Source organism: Squalius cephalus (assembly GCF_949319135.1).
Source record: "Squalius cephalus genome assembly, chromosome: 13".
In the NCBI taxonomy this organism is placed as follows: domain Eukaryota; kingdom Metazoa; phylum Chordata; class Actinopteri; order Cypriniformes; family Leuciscidae; genus Squalius; species Squalius cephalus.
In genome coordinates this window covers 33223988-33243749 of record NC_137134.1, presented here as the reverse complement: position 1 = coordinate 33243749, position 19762 = coordinate 33223988, and the positions used below count along the sequence as shown (strand labels likewise).

Sequence of the window (19762 nt, the reverse complement as noted above, 5' to 3'; positions counted from 1 at the left end):
ATGGATTACCAGCCATATATATGGACACATGCTGTATTCTCAAGATCTATGCTGTTTGGTAGGAATAGAGAAAATTATATGTTTAGTCTGTTTTCAAATGGTATGTCAAATTTTCTCATTGTTTATCAGTAATATTCACTACCTTGGTTATATATGAGCATCTTTAGATTTTTCTATATTTAGCAGTTGCAAATGTAAAATGTACGGTAAACTATTTATGTTCCTCATATTGTACTGTATTTTTAGCGGTAAAATACCGGCAGCTGTGGTTGCCAGGAATTTACCGTAAAATGTATCTGGTCAAAATAAAATGCTGTAATTTGTTATACAATTTCACTGTGTTTTTTACTGTCAAAGGTTTTAATAAGGTTTAACATATTTCAGTTTTTTTACAGTTATTTACCATAATAGGGTCTATCCTATTACTGTTAAATTAACAACAAATTACTGTATATATTATTATATTATAACTTTTTTTTTACTGCAAATATCCGTAAAAACCTATGGAAAGTTGCATTTTTTACATAAAATTACTGTATAATTGACAAATATATTTGTTTTTTTCTACCACGATTTTGGTAAAAAAAATACGTTGTCTACTGTAAAATTTAGGGTTACAAAACCAGTATACCGTATTGTCTTTTACAGATTCCACATTTTTTTCACAGTATATTCCTGGCAACCACAGCTGCCGGTATTTTACCGTAAATTTGACAGGTTTTTTTTAACAGTGTTGGACACTACAATATTTTAAGTATTATATACAGTACTTTAATGTAGTAATGTACTACAATTACACCTGAATAGACTGAATAGATCTCTTGTGCTCCTAAAAGCTTCTGTCGAAGTAGTAGCAGCAGGTAAATACAGATAAAATTAAACAACAAACATAACTTAATATCACTAAAATGAAATAGAAAGCTGCGATTACATACGCTCACATCCACACATAAACACACCACTGACGTCTTCACTTCCAGGTCAAGAAGCTGTCAATCAAAAAGTCAGTAGCCAATGAGAACACACTGCTACTAGCTACTATGGCGAACAAAAACTCAGGGAGCGTAAACGAAAACTCCAGAAGAGTAAATGAAAACTTCAGAAGCGTAGCCTAAATGAAAACTCTGGAAGTGCATTTGTGCATCAGCGATTGAAATATGAAATATTTGCCTACGATTTATTATAAGTTATTTAGTTTCAATTTATATTTTCATTAGTTTCTTGAAAAGCTACATTCATTATTACTGCACAAGATACACACAAGAATATATACACAAGAATAATTCCATAGCAACCCTGCTCACTGCAACCTCTTTTTCACATGCAGGTGAAATCCAAGCCCTCCAAGTGTTTTTCAGACATTCCTGCACTTGAGAAGTGACCACGCCCACATGATGTACATGTACACTGTAGGACACACCAGAGACATAAATACCACTGTACTGAAGCAGTGCTGTTCCATTCATTCTAAGAATCAAAGCACGATTGAGAGGAAACATGGAGACAAAAAAGTTTTTCGTTTATTTGTTCACAGTTTTGGCATTCCTCTTGCATGGTAAGACATTTATTTATTTATTTATTTCTCTTTAGGTCAACGATTAAAAAATAATAATATAATAAATAAATAAAAAGAATGAGTTTATAGAGTTCCCTGCTCAAACCAGAGATTTATTCAAGACCCAGATCCAGACAAAGACCTGTCAGTCCAAGAACCAGGTAGCCTAAATATTAATGAACCAAAATAATATGTAATATTTTCTTTTTAATATATTTAATATTTTTTTTGTAGTAAATTTGTCAAGTTGTTATGTCAATGCAAATCAAATTAACCAAACTTTGAGTGTCTTTGTCTTAACACTAGTAGGCAGGATAAACACTATAATTTTTTTTTTTTTTTTTAAATAAGATTTTGGTTTGTATTTCACTGTATTCCTTTGTTTATCCCCCTTAATCATTTTAAACAGCTACAATATATTATAACCAGCTTGATTTGAGCCATCAAGACATCTAGGATTAACAAGAAACATCTAAACTTAAGGATTAGGAGGATTTGGGCTTCCCGATTTTAAATATGATTATTGGGCAGCTAATTTAAATACTTTAGCATGTTGGAGAAAGTTGGGTTCGGGGTGACAAGCCAGAATGGTTAGCAATTGAAAAAGCTTCTTTTAATAAGACTTCTTTATATCAACGGAAACATTTATTTCTAACTTAATTGAAGTGTGCACAAATTAAGGTATAGCTTATTTGAAAATTCCTGATATATATATGTGGATACTCCAATTTGTAGTAATCATGCTTTTCCTCCAGGTTTACATACACTGTAAAAAATAATTCCGTAAAAAAACGGATAATGTACTGGCAGAAAATTACGGACAGTTCCTTCACCTCTAAAACGGAAAATTCTGTATATTAACAGTACATTTTCTGTACTATTAACAGATAATCCTTATACAGAAATTTCTATATTTATATATAGATATATATATATAGATAAAATATATTATATATATTTTGGTGGCAAATAATTCAAGAACGACATATACAAATTGAAAATGGTTTATTTTTGTACAAATTTCCATGTATACATTCTTAAATACATTCAGTGGGAAAAAGATATATATATATGTGTGACATAAATGAAACCATGTACAAAGCACCATTAAAAAGTGCTTGTATTGTGGAATAAGTTTTTAGACATTAAACAAACAAGAGACAGAATTAAAAAAAGAAAACATGAGAAGGTACTTGCACAACCCTAATAAGTTGATTGAACTCAATTGATTTGAGTAAACTCGTTCCCTCAATTTAATTGAGTAATGGGGTCTCCCAAAACATGCATATTTAAGTTTACTTAACTTGGTGCTTATGTAGACTTGACTTAAATTGTTTAGTTCACCAAACTTGACGATTATTTAATGTACTTAAACAATAAAGTTCACTTAACTTAGTGTTAATTTCAAGTGTAATTGTATATTTAAGTAAACTCAACATGAAAATTTAACTGAAATTAGAATTTAATTCTAAATTTTAAAGTTATTATTTTTGACTGTAAGTTTTGTGCACACTGCACTTACATAAAACAATGAACAACATATTGATCCTTTGAGTCTTTATTGACCAAAATGTCAAATGGAAATGAGTCACACCCTGTACATAACTCTAAAGGTGGCAACAATGTCCAACATTAAGTAGTGAACTACATCAATTGTACAACTCTGTAGGTGGTTATTTCAATGTAAACAGATTAAGAACAGATGCACTTACTAAACATGACTTGAAGAAATTCCATTAATGCCAGAACAACTAACAACTAATCAATATATTTGAAGCACTTTTATGAGAATATACGATTAAATGCTGACAAAATGAAATGCTTTTAAAGGGATTGTTCCCCCAAAATGAAAATTCTGTCATCATTTAGTCACCCTCAAGTTAATTCCAAACCTGTATAAATTTAATAAAATCTGCTTCAGTGCAGGGCTCAGAAAATTCACAATGCTGACAAGTAAATGTAAGTGACAGTGCTATTTCCCGATCATGTCCCAAGTGTGTTTTTGCATGAATTTTTGACAGATGAACTTTTAAACTACTTATGGAGTTGAATGTACTAAGACAGTCATTGTGTAGGCATGGAAAAGGTACAGTTTTTGTATGACCACCATGTTTTAAATGATAATGTTTGAGAAGTTCCCCTCTTTTTGCAGAGTTAAAAATGCAACACTTACATTTCCACATGTTCTTGTCTCATATCACCCGTAACAAAACAACAGTTGAAAATATTAATTTTTACAAATCAAACAAAGAAAATTACATTATAATTAAAATGGTAATCTTACAGTGTAACTCAAAATACACCTAAACCAGCAAATAAAGGTCTCTGATAAAAATAAAAAAAGGCAATCATCCTGGAAGGTGGCCTAGATCAGATGATATGACTAAATCACTTTGTAGCTAATTATTGGTGACAAGCATGACGTTAATTTTACCATCTACGAAACATCACTCGTAGCTATAGTAACAATGTTCTTATAACTTATGATAGATACTTTACGAAATACTACGTTTTACAAGTCAAAATATCAAATAAGTCGATTTCTCAATCAATCAGAAATGTATCATGAAATATTGTCAATTACTGGTGAAACTGACAAAGTTTGCCCTGGAAAAATAACCCACATGGTCTAAGCAGTAGCTGCCATGTTCTTTCTTGCACAGAAAAAAAGATCCATCAAATATGTATCTCACAGGTAAAATAAGAAATAAGCTGTTGACATTTCAATAATCATACCATCACAAAATCATGAAGAAAATATCGTTAATTAATGTCGAGGTTGTCAAAGTCTGACCAGAAAAAAAATAAAATCACTAACGTAAGTTAGCTGCCATGTTCTGTTGCCGAAAATTACACGATTACACAATGATTAAGTTTATATTTTACTAATTACTATTACTAATAAAATAAAGAATCGTTTGATATCGCAGTTTTTATATCATCACAAAACCATAAATAAAATAACGTTAATTAGTGGCTAACGTTATGTTGGAAAAGTTTGACCAGGAAATATTGTAATTAACGTTATGGCTGCGTTCTATTTTATTATAGAACCGTGCAAGGATTTAAATAAACATATTTCAGTTTTAAAAAGTCACACAAAATAACTTTATATCTTAATAATTGTACTTACCGAGAATGGTACACAAAGAAAAACTCCCGTGGCCGTGACGTCTTGAAATTTGCACTGGTTTCAGCAACAGTCAGACGATGCGAAAATCACCAATTTTGTAATCCACCAATCAGTGCATTAGTTCTCTTGTTGCCAGGCAGAACTGCTTGCGTGGCCAATCGCATCAAAGGAAGACCAGAGAGAGCCATTTTAATTAAACCGATTTGAAATGAATTTGATTTAACGTTAAACATAATGTGTCCTCGCTGTATTTCTGTTATTTTGTATATTTTTTAATGAGACTTGGGAGGTGGCTGTGAGGAACTCTTTCATGCATCTTGGTATATATGTTCATGTGCCTGTTTACAAAATGTATGAGCTTGTATTAAAAAGGCTACTGAAAACTGTGCAACCCCCAGTATTACAAAAACGTCTCTGGTTACTTGCGTAACCTATGTTCTCTGAATAGGGAACGAGACGCTGCGGATAGCGCAGTGGGATATTCTCTGAATGTGCCGATTGTCTGAAGCCCTATAGAATCACGCCAATTCATTGGCTGATGGCGCTCGCGCAGTCTGGCTCCGCCCCGACGCTCTTACGTCGCATCATTACATATTCGCGCGCGCGCCATCTGTCCTCAGATTTCTCTGCCGAAAAGGAAACTGTCAGCAGCGCGAGGAGCTTGGCAGCTAACGCAGCGTCTCGTTCCCTATTCAGAGAACATAGGTTACGCAAGTAACCAGAGACGTTCTCTTTCATAGGTTCACTCAACGCTGCGGATAGCGCAGTGGGAACGGACTACCAAACTCGCCAAGCTAGAGCGCTTTCCATGACTGGTACAAAAATAGACAACGACCAAGAGGAGTTCAAACAGAAAGAACCTGGGAACCCGGGGTCATGTCAAGATCCAAATTATAAAACCTTACAAAAGTGTGCGGAGAGGACCAGCCTGCCGCAACACAAATGTCCTCCAAAAGTGCTCCTCTAAAAAGAGCTTGAGAAGATGCCACACTTCTGGTGGAATGTGCTCTAATGCTAAGAGGTGAAGGAAAGCCATGCACCTCGTAAGCCAACGAGATAGCTTCTGTAACCCAGTGAGAAATCCTCTGCTTTGATGCAGCAAGCCCACGGCGGCCAGCACCGAAGCAAACCAGAAGCTGGTTAGATTTCCTCCAACCGCCTGAGCGGTCTACATATATCTTAAGAGAACAAACTGGGCAGAGCAAGTTAAGCTTCCTATCTTCCTCAGAAGAAAATGGAGGAGGGTGGAAAGCGTTAAGGTTAACCACCTGCGAGCGGAAAGTTGTGGAAAGAACTTTGGGAACATACCCTGGTCTCGGCCTCAAGGAAACCTTGACCAAGCCAGGAGCAAAGTCCAAGCAAGACTCGCTAACAGAAAGAGCTTGTAAGTCTCCTACACGCTTTAATGATGACAAAGCCAACAAAAGCGAAACCTTGAGAGTCAGAATCCGCTCCGGAGCTGACTCTAAGGGCTCAAAGGGAGCCTTTGTCAAACCCTCTAGGACAACAGAAAGGTCCCATGAGGGAACTCTAGGGGAGCGAGCCGGTTTCAGGCGCTTAACCCCACGCATGAAGGCCGAAACTAACCTTAGTTTCCCCAGGGGAATCTCGTCCGATTCCCTATGCGCTGCAATAGCTGCGACATAAACTCTGAGAGTGGTAGCAGCTGCTCCAGAAGCAAACTTCTCCTGCAGGAATTCCAATACTGAACCAACAGGGCAGTTAACTGGACTCCTATCATGTGCTAAGCACCATGTCTCAAACACCTTCCATTTGGAAGAATATAGCCTCCTTGTAGAAGGGGCTCTAGCACTCGCAATGGTCTCCTGAACGTCAGATGGGAGATCAGAACTTAATGCTAACAGCCTCTGATCGGCCAAACATACAGCTTCCACATGTCCGGGCGAGGATGCCATATCCTGCCCTGCAGTTGGGACAGCAGGTCCTCCCTGACCGGGATCTTCCAGGGGGAAGATTCCAGCAGAGGAATTAGCTCCGAAAACCATGGCTGGGACGGCCAGAACGGAGCTACCAGGAGGAGGCGGACTCCGCTCTCTCTCACTCTGGCCAAGACCGCCTGGATCAGTTTGATGGGCGGAAAGGCATAGAGTTTCCGCGTTGGCCAAGGGTGAGCGAACGCATCTATCCCTAATGGAGCCGGGGGACTCAGGGAGAACCAAAGCGGGCATTGGGACGACTCTTGAGATGCAAAGAGGTCCACTTCCGCTTCTCCGAAAACCTCCCAGATCAGGGCCACTGCCTGGCGGTTCAACATCCATTCTCCCGATCTGAGTTTCTGCCTCGACAGAAAGTCTGCTGCGAGGTTCAGAATCCCTGGGACATGAACTGCTCTCAGAGAAAGGAATCTGCTCTGAGACCACAGGAGAAGGTGACGCGCATGCCTGTTCAGGGTGCGTGACCGAGAACCCCCCTGTCGGTTTACATGAGACACCACTGCCATGTTGTCTGTCCTGACAATTACATGGTGTCCCTCCAGAAGAGGGAGAAAATGATGCAGAGCCAGAAAAACGGCTCTTAACTCCAGGCAGTTGATGTGCCAAGAGAGAGTCTCGCCAGTCCAGACGCCACATGCTGGTCTGCCCTCGAAAACTGCTCCCCAGCCGGTGAGAGAGGCATCCGTCGTAATCATCTGGCGACGAAATACCGCACCCATGCTGACCCCTTTTTGAAGAAAAAGAGGGTCCCGCCAAACTGACAGGGCTCGAAAGCAACTGCGCGATACCTTCAGTAGGCGAAGGGTTGGCCCGGAGGGCCGAACCCCTGAGAGCTTCATCCACCACATGAAAGGTCTCATGTGGAGCAGGCCCAGCGGTAGCACGGAGGAGGCCGCGGCCATAAGGCCCAGCATCCTGCGGCAAGTGCCCACAGACACATGGTGGCCTAGCGAAAAACGGGCCACGCATGTCGTCAGACTGGAAATCCGTGCAGGAGCCAATTGGGCCTGCATGAGAACGGAATCCATGTTCACTCCCAAGAAAACGGTGCTCTGAGCCGGAGCAAGAACACTCTTCTCCGAGTTCAACCTCAAACCGAGAGACTGGATATGACTCAGGACGATGTCTCTGTGGTGGGTCACTAACTCCCTGGATTGGGCTAAAATGAGCCAATCGTCCAGGTAATTTAGAATACGGATGCCCTGGAGCCGCAATGGGGCCAGAGCTGCATCCATACACTTCGTGAATGTCCTCGGGGCCAGAGCGAGGCCGAATGGAAGGACCCTGTACTGGAACGCTCTTTCTCCAAAGGCGAACCTGAGGAACTGCCTGTGTCGCCGTACAACCTGGATGTGAAAGTAAGCATCCTTTAGGTCTACTGTCACGAACCAATCCCCTGGCCGAATCTGAGATATGATAGCTTTCAGCGTCAACATCTTGAATTTCCCTTTGTAAAGGGCGAAGTTCAGTCGGCGGAGGTCCAGTATGGGACGCAAACCGCCGCCCTTCTTCGGGACCAGGAAATAGCGGCTGTAAAAGCCCCGTTCGGTTTCCCCTGAAGGAACCTCTTCTATCGCTCCTTTGAGAAGGAGGGATGAAATTTCCTGCTGAAGTACAGAAGCCTGAGTGGCGCTGTCTACTACGGTAGGAAAGACCCCGTTGAAACAAGGGGGATTGCGGCAAAACTGAAGAGTGTAGCCGAACCGAACTGTGCGAAGAACCCAAGACGATACCCCTGGTAAGCGCTCCCACTCTTGAAAGAAATGTGAAAGAGGAAGAGGGATGTTGTAATGCAGACGACATACCTGAGTGAGGGTGCCGTGTTGACGTTCGTGGGGTAGAGAAGTTGACCGTGCAGGAGAGCCCTTGGCGTCCTGGCACGTGATGGGAGGCATCGATGCTGGGGTCATGGTGACCAGGTCCGCCTGTTCCGGAGGAAAGCGAAAAGTGCCTCCGAGGATGCGACCGGCAGTTATAGAGAGTGTCGGGGGTGAGGGGAGAAAGCAAAAAGCGTCTCCTTCCTCCCGCACCGGGCTGAGTCGAGATGATGAAAAATGGCCTGCACTTCGAAACACTGTGAGTGGCGAAGGTGACAGGGCAAGGAAAGGAGAGCTGGGAGGTGGGCAGAAACGCTTGCGCGGTCTGTCCCAACCTTGAGGAAGCAGAGGAGCTCTCCTTTTTCCGACCGGAGGGTCAGGAACGGCTCTGGGCCGCCGGAGCGGTCGGTTTGTCGGACCGCTTCATCTGGAGGCGCTTGTGAGGCCGTTGACGGGGAAACGGGCGACCGCGGGCTCCCCAAACCGTGGTAGGTGGGGGATGCACCGGTTCGCTCCTCCTGGAAGAGAACTCCGGTCTAAAAGAGGGACGTTCTCTGGGTCGAACAGGGGAGGGAGCAGAAGGTTCCCTAGCCCTCCTGGGCATGAACTGTCTGAACGCGGCCGATTGGGATTTGGAGGAGCGGAATTTCTCAACCACTGTGTTGACCGCCTCACCAAACAGACCTGTTTGAGAAATGGGGGCGTCCAGGAGGAAAACCTTCTCCTTGTCACGGATCTCCGTGAGATTAAGCCACAAGTGGCGCTCCACCGCAACGGAACCAGCCATAGAGCGACCTATAGCACGTGCTGTATGTTTGGTGGCTCTTAAGGCTAAATCCGTAGCCTTACGAAGCTCCTTGACTGCTTCAGGGGTCATGCCATCGCCCTCGTCCATTTCCTTAAGGACGTCTGCTTGGTAGGCCTGAAGAATGGCCATAGTGTGCAGGGACATGCCTGCTTGGCCAGCCGCCATGTAGGATTTCCCAATTAGAGAGGAGGTAGTCCTACATGCTTTAGAGGGGAGGAGGGGGCGCGACTTCCAGGACGGCGCAGAGGACGGAGCAAGATGGTCGGCTAAAGTCTCCTCAATCGCCGGAACGGCGGAATAGCCCTGTTCCACAGAACCTACTAGGTTGGTGAAATCAGCAGCTGCCGCATTAGTGAGGCGCGCAGAGAAAGGCTGCTTCCAGGATCTGGAAATCTCGTGATGCAGATCACTGAAAAATGGCAGCTTTCTCCGTTGAGGCCTAGAATTAGGGCCACTGAGAAGTCTCTCGTCGAGTTTCGACGACTGAGATTCGCGGGGCTCGTCGGGCCAATCAATAGCGAGCTTCTCCGTAGCGCGTGAAAGTACATCAACGAGCTCCGCGTAGGCCGCAGTAGGCCGCGCTTCCTGGCCGCTAGGCGGGATAACCTCGTCGGCGAGAGTAGGCCCGAAATCCTCGGAGTCGGAAGCCTCGGTAAAAAGTACATCCTCCAGCCCGAAAGAAACCGCGTCGCGTGCTCCCGGGCTGGGGCGCAAATAATCATATGAAAATTCGACTGGCATGCCTCGCGCGTGCCGAGGGGAGGGAGGGAGAGAAAGAGCGGGGCTCATCTGCTCGAACTCCACATCCTCAAGCTCTACATCCGAACCCCAAGTCGCGGATCCTCGAGAGGCCTCGGGAGCGCGACAGGGGGGGACGAATGATTCCCTCTCAAAAACCGCGAGCCGCGATTTGAGGGTTTTGAGCAACAAATTTTCACAGAATTTGCATTTAGACGATCCTATGACTGCCTCGCGCGCATGTGAAAAACCCAAACATTTAACACACTTACTGTGCGGGTCGTCGTTAGCGATGTAACGAGCACATGGCGGAGAACAGCGTCGGTTTTCCATGGCAACTTCACCGTAAGGAGAAACAGAGTTCCGCTTGAACAGTCGCAGAAGCGCCGAGAATAATCCAGAAGTCGTATGAGCTTAGAAAAATCAAGAGCGAAGGGCAACGTGACCGCTTCGTTCTGAAGGCAGAGAAATCTGAGGACAGATGGCGCGCGCGCGAATATGTAATGATGCGACGTAAGAGCGTCGGGGCGGAGCCAGACTGCGCGAGCGCCATCAGCCAATGAATTGGCGTGATTCTATAGGGCTTCAGACAATCGGCACATTCAGAGAATATCCCACTGCGCTATCCGCAGCGTTGAGTGAACCTATGAAAGAGAACACTTGTATATGGGTATTAAAGTTTATTTATCAAGTTTAAAGTATCAGTTTTTTTTTTTTTTTTTTTAAATAAAAATCAGTTTATTTCCATTACGATCAATAATTGTAATATAATGAAAGCCATTTGTTTTCTGGTAAAATAAGAATGACACCTTGCACTTGAAGAAAGCATGTATGAATGTATTATCATTTCACAGTCAAGAAAACAACATTTGTGAAAATGGCCTTTTGTAAGGATTAATCATGATTTTGTGCTCACAGCACTTGAAATCTTAAGTTTATGTATTTTGAAGGTAAATAAGTTACTTGAACTTATATTTTTGAGTGACAGGGCCAAAATGCTAAATTTAAAGTAATGTTTAGTCAAGTACACTTGATTGTTTAAGTAAAGACAACATTAGGGTTTACAGTCAAATAGCTCACACAATTATTTGAAAAAAACTTCATAAACTGTGAAAGTCAAGATTCAAAACATTTTCAAATGCAATACAAATACAATACAATACAGAAAGAAACAAACAAAAACAAATGGAACACGAATACAGGTCTGCTGCTTTTATCATTAAAAATAGCTTTAGACAGTCAATAGTAGAGTGAAATGCCATTTTTCTGTAAGAGAACACCATATTCCTTAAAGGGACACTTCACCCATTTGCATTAAGCTTTGCATTGTTAGAAACCCAGTCATACTATTGAATGGTCATGCAACATTTTTTCATTTTCCCCCGAGACGAGAGAAATCTGTATTTACCTCTTTACACTTCCTCCTACAATGACGCAAAAATCGTCATTTTGCGTCATTGTAGGAGGAAGTGTAAGAGGGGGGGATTTCTGTTAAGACTACAAGCACTAGATCCACCCTTTCAAACCTGCCCATAGGGGGTTGGACCTAATGCGCTAACAGACCTATCACAGATCAGTGCGAGTGCGTTTGATTTCAACGGCAGAAACCTGCAGAAAACATGGACGAAGAAAGCTGAGTAGTAGGGGTTACCATACTCTATTTCCCGGACATGTCCGGCCATCGAGATCGACAAAAATGTCCGGGATTCAGCTTTTGCTTTCTGCGGTCGCCATCCATTGTTTACATGCTCACCTTTTGTTTCAATCTAACTGAATTCACCCCGATTGGTGAATCTGAATGTAATGTTTACATGAATGCCAAACAAGTGATCGGTTGATTTGCGTTTTAACATTGCTAAGAAAATACCCGCACCTCCGTGAGAGATAGCCCATGAGACCGGTGCATCTCACAGGCGCGCTCATCAGTAATCACAGTAATACAGGGAGCAGGACGAGGCTAGCGCCGCGGGAGAAAGACGCGAGGCCGGTGGCGTGATCGGTTGAAAGACGCGAGGCCGGTGGCGTGATCGGTTGATGTGTGTTTTACCATTGCTAAGAAAATACCTGCTCCTCCGTGCGAGATACGAGAACAGTGCCTCACAGGTGTCGGTCGTCAGTAATCACGCCACCGGCCTCGCGCCGTTCTCCCGCGCCCCTCAGCCTCGTCCTGCTCGCCACAGTAAACATGATGAATGGCGACTGTAGAACGCAAAAGCCGAATCCCGGACATTTTGGGCAAACTCGTCACGGAGACTCACTCGTAGCCTAGCCTTGCCTTGATGTTTTTGTTTTCAACTGCGCAGCGCTGTATTACCGGTAGGCGTGGCTTGGGAGTGGCCTTGTAGGGCAGCGAAGCAAGTGCATTCTGGGAGTTGTTGTCTTTCATCCACATAAGCCAAACATACATTTTCTGGCTTTTCTCAGTCTAGAAAGTCTAATTTCACATTTCTTCTACATAAATGACCCACTTTCAATACACATTCATGTCTCCACGGGTGAAATGACCCTTTAAAGGGTTAGTTCACCCAAAAATTTTAATTGTCATTAATTACTCACGCTCATGTTGTTCCATACCCCACAAGACTTCCATTCGTCTTCAGAACAAAAATTAAGATCTTTTTGAGGAAATCTGAGAAATTTCTGTCCCTCCATTGACATCTTACGCAACTACCAATTTCAAGGTTCAGAAAGGTATACAGCGACGAGAATACTTTTTGTGCGCAAAAAGAGAGAAGGAAATGAAAAGTGGAATAAAGTCGTTATTTTTGTTTGTTTTTGCGCACAAAAAGTATTCTCGTCGCTTTATAAACTTAAGATTGAGCCACTGGAGTCACTTGGACTATATTAACGATCTCTTTAATACATTTTCTGGGCCAGCAAGTTTCAGTCCCTTAGAAGCCTATGGAGGAGTGAGACAACTCTCAGATTTAATCAAAAATATCTTAATTTGTGTTCCGAAGATGAACGAATCTCTTACGGGGTTGGAACAACATGAGGGTGAGTAATTACTGACAGAATTTTCATTTTTGGGTGAACTATCCCTTTAATGAGGAGGGAGCTGGTAAAGAATGACTAACGTTACAGGCAGAAGTATAACAGCAGTCAAGTTAAATGTAAATTAATTTTTCAAGATCATTATTTGGGGTTTAAAGTCAAATAATATGTGTAGTGTGTGTGTATAATGTCTGTGTGTTGTCTAAAACAAAGACAAGACAAAAAGTCTAATGTAAACATAACATAAACGAACCTCATTTGGCAGAAAATGTGGTGTTATCCTTGATCCAGCTGTACTGCATCTTCACACACAGTCTCTTCACGCTGTATCTTCATGCCTTTTAAATCAAGCAAGTCTTAAATGGCCTTTACTTTTCTTGACGATTCATCTGGTAGCTTTTGTATGAAGCCATTAAACTGCTCCAAAAACACGAGTAACTGCACTTTATACCAGTTGGTTAACGGGTGCGCTCGGCACGAAATAAACTGCATCACCGACAAAATAAAAGCCAATAAACCAATTACAACGAATACACTATAACACATACAATCAGGGGAACTTCCACGAGTGTGAACTAAATCTTTCAATGTGTGACGATATGCATAAAACGATAAACGCGACGGCTCCGACATTGCCTAACAAGCCGGGTGGCAACTAAATAACGTTACATAAACAGCTTATTTGACATTTATCAAAATATAATTTTTGGTTTTTACCACAGAAGTGTCAGAATGGCTTCCACACATCCGAAATCCGACTTTAAAAAGCAACTTTGGCCACGTCATCTGTGTGTGTAATGCATAGGTGTAATGGCGCTTGCGTCTCAACTTTTCGCGCCGATCAGGTTCTAGTTCCCACGATGCAACACGTAATTAAAAATATGGGTAAAAGTCCTGTAAAAGACAAATACGGAAAATTCCTTCAAATTATTATGGTACATTGTACCGTATTTTTACGGATTTTTTTTTTTACAGTGTAGCTCTTTTAAACAGCTAAAACAAAACTATGCTCTTGTTTCTGCACATTTTTTTTACGTTATTTGTCAGTTAAAGACTTCGTTGGAAAGCACATTCCAGACTTTGATGTTTTGAATTTGAATCCCACCTCAGAGAGAATTGTTAATGTACATCCCATGAGTGGTAGTGTGTCGAAATTGTACACATTACTGCTAGAAGAAATTGGTTTTAATATTCATGAAAACACGTGGGATGAGTGCAGAGTGCTTGAGAAATGTATACATGTTCAGTTCAGGTCAAAACCTTATTAAATTTATCCCACGATTTATCCACTCTGTAATAATTGTAAAATGTCAGAAAGCACCTTGTTTTATACTTTATGGTCATGTAGTAAAATTTTGGTAATATACACTACCGTTCAAAAGCTTGGGGTCAGTAAGATTTTTTTATGTTTTTAAAAGAAGTATCTTCTGCTCACCAATGCTGCATTTATTTGATTAAAAAAAAACAATAAAAAACAGTAATATTGTGAAATATTATGACAATTTAAAATTACTGTTTTCTATTTTAATATGTTTCAAAGTGTAATTTATTCCTGTGATGAAAGCTGAATTTTCAGCATCATTACTCCAGTCTTCAGTGTCACATGATCCTTCAGAAATCACTCTAATATGATGATTCGATGCTCAAGAAACATTCATTATTATTATCAATGTTGAAAACAGTTGCGTACATTTTTTTTCAAAATTCTTTGATGAATAGAAAGTTCAAAAGAACAGCATTTTTTTTTAAATAGAATATTTTCTAACATTATAAATTTCACTGTGTAATGCTTGCAAAAAATATTTTAAAGCTGTAAGTATAGCTCAAAGTAGCATGCACTATGTTACCGCTTAGAACGTTTGATGAGTTATTTATCCTGTATACTATAGTTACTGTTTTGGTGGCATTGTGCGTGTGTGTTATTTGTGTTTTTACGCTGCTTGTTTGATCTGTAGAGAAACATTTTTATAGCACTTCCTCTTTTATTATTTTGTATGTCTGTCATAGACATTACATTATTTTCTGTTGATTTCTTCTTCAGGTGTGTCTCGTGTTGATACAGAAGAAGTGTCAGTGATGGAGGAAGATTCAGTCACTCTAAACACTGGTGTTCAAACAAACCAACAAGAGAAGATTAGATGGTATTTTAATAGCATTAACATCGCTCACATCAAAGGAGATCTCAGTATTATCTGTACAGATGTTCAGTGTAATGAAGGTAATAAAGGTAATAAAGTTAATAAAGTTACTGAGAGATTCAGAGACAGACTGAAGCTGGATCATCAGACTGGATCTCTGACCATCATGAACATCACAAACAGGCACTCTGGAGAATATAAACTAGTGATCATCAAGGGCAGCTACAGTGAAAAGATCTTCAGTGTTTCTGTTCATGGTGAGTCATTATGTTTGAAAGCAGGTTATGTTTAAATCATATCATCGTGTTTATTATATCAGTGACATTCAGAGGTTTTTCTCTTTATCTGCGTCATTGAACAGAACAGAATCACTTTCAACTGTTTTGTCAGACATACTGACAGATAAAATGAATACAGGATTGTGATTGCCTATGATTTGTCTTTATTTCATCAGTGGTCGTGTTTACCATGTTTACTGTGGTAATGGTTAGCACGCATAGTCTTTTGCCTCGCATATAAATATCTCTGCCTCATACGGTGAGCAGAATCCACATCAGATCACAAAAAGAAGTTATTTCAAACACTTTTTTTTCTTTTGATTTTAAAAGTCTTTAATGCTTATGTTAGCTGGTATATGAAGTCATCCGCGGCGCTGCCGTCTCCAGACTCAGGTAAACTCTGCCTCAGTTCATAACCACTCCTCAAGCCTGAGTTGGCCCGCTTTGGATCAAGGTATTCAGCGGGCCAAAAAACCCTGGCCATTGGCCCCGACGAGGCCTGATCAAGACATGATCAGGGGCAAGGCCCGACAGTGGCTATTAAGAACACAGACAGGGAGAAGTGAAAGAGAAATTATTTTTATGATTTACACGCTGTCTGAGATGCGCAGCCTCCTTATAATGAATCACTTTGTTTTCCTCATCATTTCACGTTGGGTAAAAGAACAAGTAAATGAACAAATGTAAATGTGGATTCACTGAACTCAGGAGTTATGGTGTGTTTAACTCGCTTGATTTTATGAACACATTCTCTTCCAGATGTTGCTGCCTTATCCAGAAAATCTCTTTACAGATTTGACATGTTGGTTTTGGATCAGTGAAGATCTGAACATTTGCAGTGCAAGTCTTATTAATTATGTTTCTTCTCCAGTTGTGCCAGCTGATCCAGTGAAGACAGTGTCAGTGATGGTGGGAGATTCAGTCACTCTAAACACGGGTGTTACTGAAACACAGAGATATGATGTGATTAAGTGGAGGTTTGGACATCTAAACTCTCCTATAGCTGAAATCAAAAGAAAGATTGGAAAATCCTTTACATCTAATACTGATGAGGGATTCAAAGACAGACTGCAGCTGGACTGTTGGAGTGGATCTCTGACCATCAGGAACACTGAAACCAAACACTCCGGAGATTATGAAGTTGACATCAGCATCAGCAATCACACCATACACAGGTCGTTCACTGTGACTGTCAGCGGTGAGTACATCAATGTAATAAGTATGTTTAGATTAGCACTGTGTGAATAGTTGAGATCAGTGGTTCCCATCCTTTTTCAACACGCGGCCCACACAAACAATCGCGCAAGTTTCCACTTCCCACTGCAAGAATTTTAATGGACCCCACTATTTGTCACATTTGTTAATGAGGACTTAAAAACGAAGATTGTTAGCTAGCTACATTGCTCACTGAAAAAGCACATTGTAAATAGAAACATTTGACGCTCTCCATAGCGCAAACACGCATACAGCATTTTCACCCCTTGTCCCGCACGTCGCATATTGAGAAAATGTCCCGCATTTTCATCAGTCTGTTGGTTTTTAATGATCATATTAAGAAAACGTGCATGCGTTCTTTTGCCTTTAAGAAAGCATTTTATTTATTCTTTTTGCAGCGTAGTTTTCCACCTATATTTAACAACGCTTTGTCAGAAGTACAAATAGTACAACAGCCATTTTTTTTTTCTTATCCAGTGGTTTAAAAGTAAACACGGTCACTATAGGTTGTGACGGCTGTCAATCAAAATGTGGGCCGGTGATTCATTCCATGTGTTCACTGTCAGAAAACAAATGGATAATTCGGTAAATAAACATTTTAATATAACAGAATTGATCAACTTTTGCCTGCTGTGGTTGTTTTAATTCACATGCTTTCTAAAATAATATGAAAGTTTTTGGTTTAATATATTCTTAATGTAACTGGTCTGTTGTCTGCGTTGTGTTTTTTTTTTTTGGTATGAGAAGAACAAGACAGCATTCGGCAGTTTCACTGACCTTTTATTCCTGATATTAAACAAATGTAAACAGCCTCTTAGTCTGAGAGTCGCCCTCGCTTTATCTCTCAGTGAGTCACCAATGCAAAGAGAGAGAAATCACATTGAACAAGAAGACTCATAACAGAAAACATACCTGATATAAAACAAATCTAAACAGCTTTTTAGTTTGAGAGTCGCCCTCGCTTTATCTATAAAACAAATGTGATGTAAACTCGTCACATGTGCTCTTCATATTTCCACATTTAGGCCCAGATGCAAAAATATAACTTAAACGGGATGAAATGACAAAAATAACCACGCAGATAGGTAAAATAATATTATATACATAAATTAGAGTGAAAATATAGGCATAAAAGCAACAATTAAAATTAAGATTAAAAAAGATTATCAGGAGCCCAAAATAACCTCACCTTTCAGTGCATCACCAGTGCAAAGAGGAAGAGGAGGGGAAATTATATTGACTCATGATGTCATCTCCACAATTAAAGGGAAAGGCACTCACACTTCATTTAGGCAGTCATATCAGGTGTATGTAAACAAACAATTTTGTGTGAATTCTAATAAACAATATATACATTTAACAGGAAACTTTCTGTACCCGTTACATGACTGTTAATTATCTAATTTCATGTTGTTTTAGATTTTATTTGTTCATTGTTTATTTTGTTGGATTTTAGTTGGACTTGGTCAGAACTGTTTCAAAAATAGTTATCTGCATGATGCCTTTGGGCTCAGTGATGTTGAATTTAAATGACATGTAAAATAAAGACATGTTATGTTACGTTGTGATGTAATTGTGTTTTCTGAAAGGGACTAAAGAACAAATAATTTTTATCATCTGAAATGCAGATTACAAATGTTTTTATTAAGTTAGATAGACATTATATAACAGTTTCAGGTTATGTTTTAGTGTTGGTAACATGTCCCACATTTGGTTTGTTTGACGGTGGTCACCCTACTGCTTTGTCATGTAAAGACTAGCGCTAGGTAGTCACTACTGTATTTTCTTTGTTTAGATTGTTCTAGTTTTTTTATGTCAGGCATTGCTGAAAATGTATCTGTAACACTTTACAATTTGTTACAATTTGTTAACATTAGTTATTACGCGGTTTTGGAATACTTGATTCTGATTGGTCAATCGCGCCATCCAGCAGTAAATTGTTCCCAGATGACAACCTCTGAAAACAGAAACACAGGCTCATCCGGGTCACTGAAGTCAGCAGCGCTATACGCTTTCGGAACTGTTTTTCTTCATAGAAGTTTTGCATTTGGTGAGCTAATAAAATATTTAAACTCAGTCAAATCCATATTTTGTGTACAGTTATTTAATTATGCCACCCTGTATTGTGAACTCGCTCTCTCTTGTTTCATGCAAATGCAGCTGCTGCCATTTTGTGACTATTGTTTTTGTACACTGTTGGATTATGAGATTCAAACGGGTACGATTTTAAAACAATCTGAATTTTAATCTGAAATCAATATCTCTTATCTCCATAATTATTTATGTGGTGAAATGCTGTGTAATAAGTGGTATGACTGCCTTATCTCTTAAATGTACGTTTAGTTTGAACTTGCTGCGCTAACAGCTATACTCTCCGCGGAAGCTTTGCGTTTCGAGAGCTAATAAAATATTTAGACTTCGATCAAAATTTTGTCTAATTATTTACTTGCGTGGCAAGTAGCTATGTAATAAGTGGGATAATGTACATCCAGCCGGTTGTTCTCTCATTTTTCCTTTTCAGCGACCACCCTGATAACCTTTTAACATGTTTAAACCATCTCTGGTTATTCACGTAACCGTAGTTCCCTGAGAGGAGGGAACGAGACATAACGTATGGGGAAATCCATTTTCCTCAAAATGCTGAAGCCTGTATGGATTTTGACCTTTTGCCTGGCTGTTTATGATTACGGATTACCCCATTAAAGCTGCACTTGGATCTTACCTTTTGTGTGTGCATCTCGTGACAGTCGGTCCCTCGACATTACGTATGGGGAACATATAAAACCCCTGCCGTGTGGAAGTTGGCCCAGCTCGATCGAGCCCCTGTAGAGCACAAGCACTATAAGCACTCAGACTGATAACGCGCTAGCTCTAGGCAGGGTACCGGACCTGGTTGAAACACCCAATGTATTCTGGCACAGAGCCAACTCGGCTTCAACGTCATCAGTATCTCCCCTAACCCAGTTAAGCAACACTGAACTGGTGTGATATGGGGGAAAAATGCAGCAAACATGTTGGTGCTTTGAGAACATTGCCGGCTTATGAACGCAGGCATAATAAAGGGGCCACATAACAGTTAATGTGGATATATCAACCACAGCTAATACTGCAGTAACTTGTCGCTGTCTATA

The 19762-nt window shown here is 40.7% G+C and overlaps 1 protein-coding gene across 2 annotated transcripts in view; it reads left to right on the top strand.

The window, feature by feature from the left end:
* The first annotated feature begins 1445 nt into the window (after positions 1-1445).
* Positions 1446-19762, top strand: part of LOC307169920 (uncharacterized protein) — a 39791-nt gene continuing 21474 nt past the window's right edge. For both annotated transcript variants that reach the window (XM_079890790.1, XM_079890789.1), the window contains exons 1-3: positions 1446-1555; positions 15042-15395; positions 16288-16614. In XM_079890790.1, coding sequence (XP_079746916.1) covers positions 1498-1555; positions 15042-15395; positions 16288-16614 — 739 coding nt within the window. In that variant the 5' untranslated portion in view covers positions 1446-1497. The remainder of the gene's footprint in view (positions 1556-15041; positions 15396-16287; positions 16615-19762) is intronic.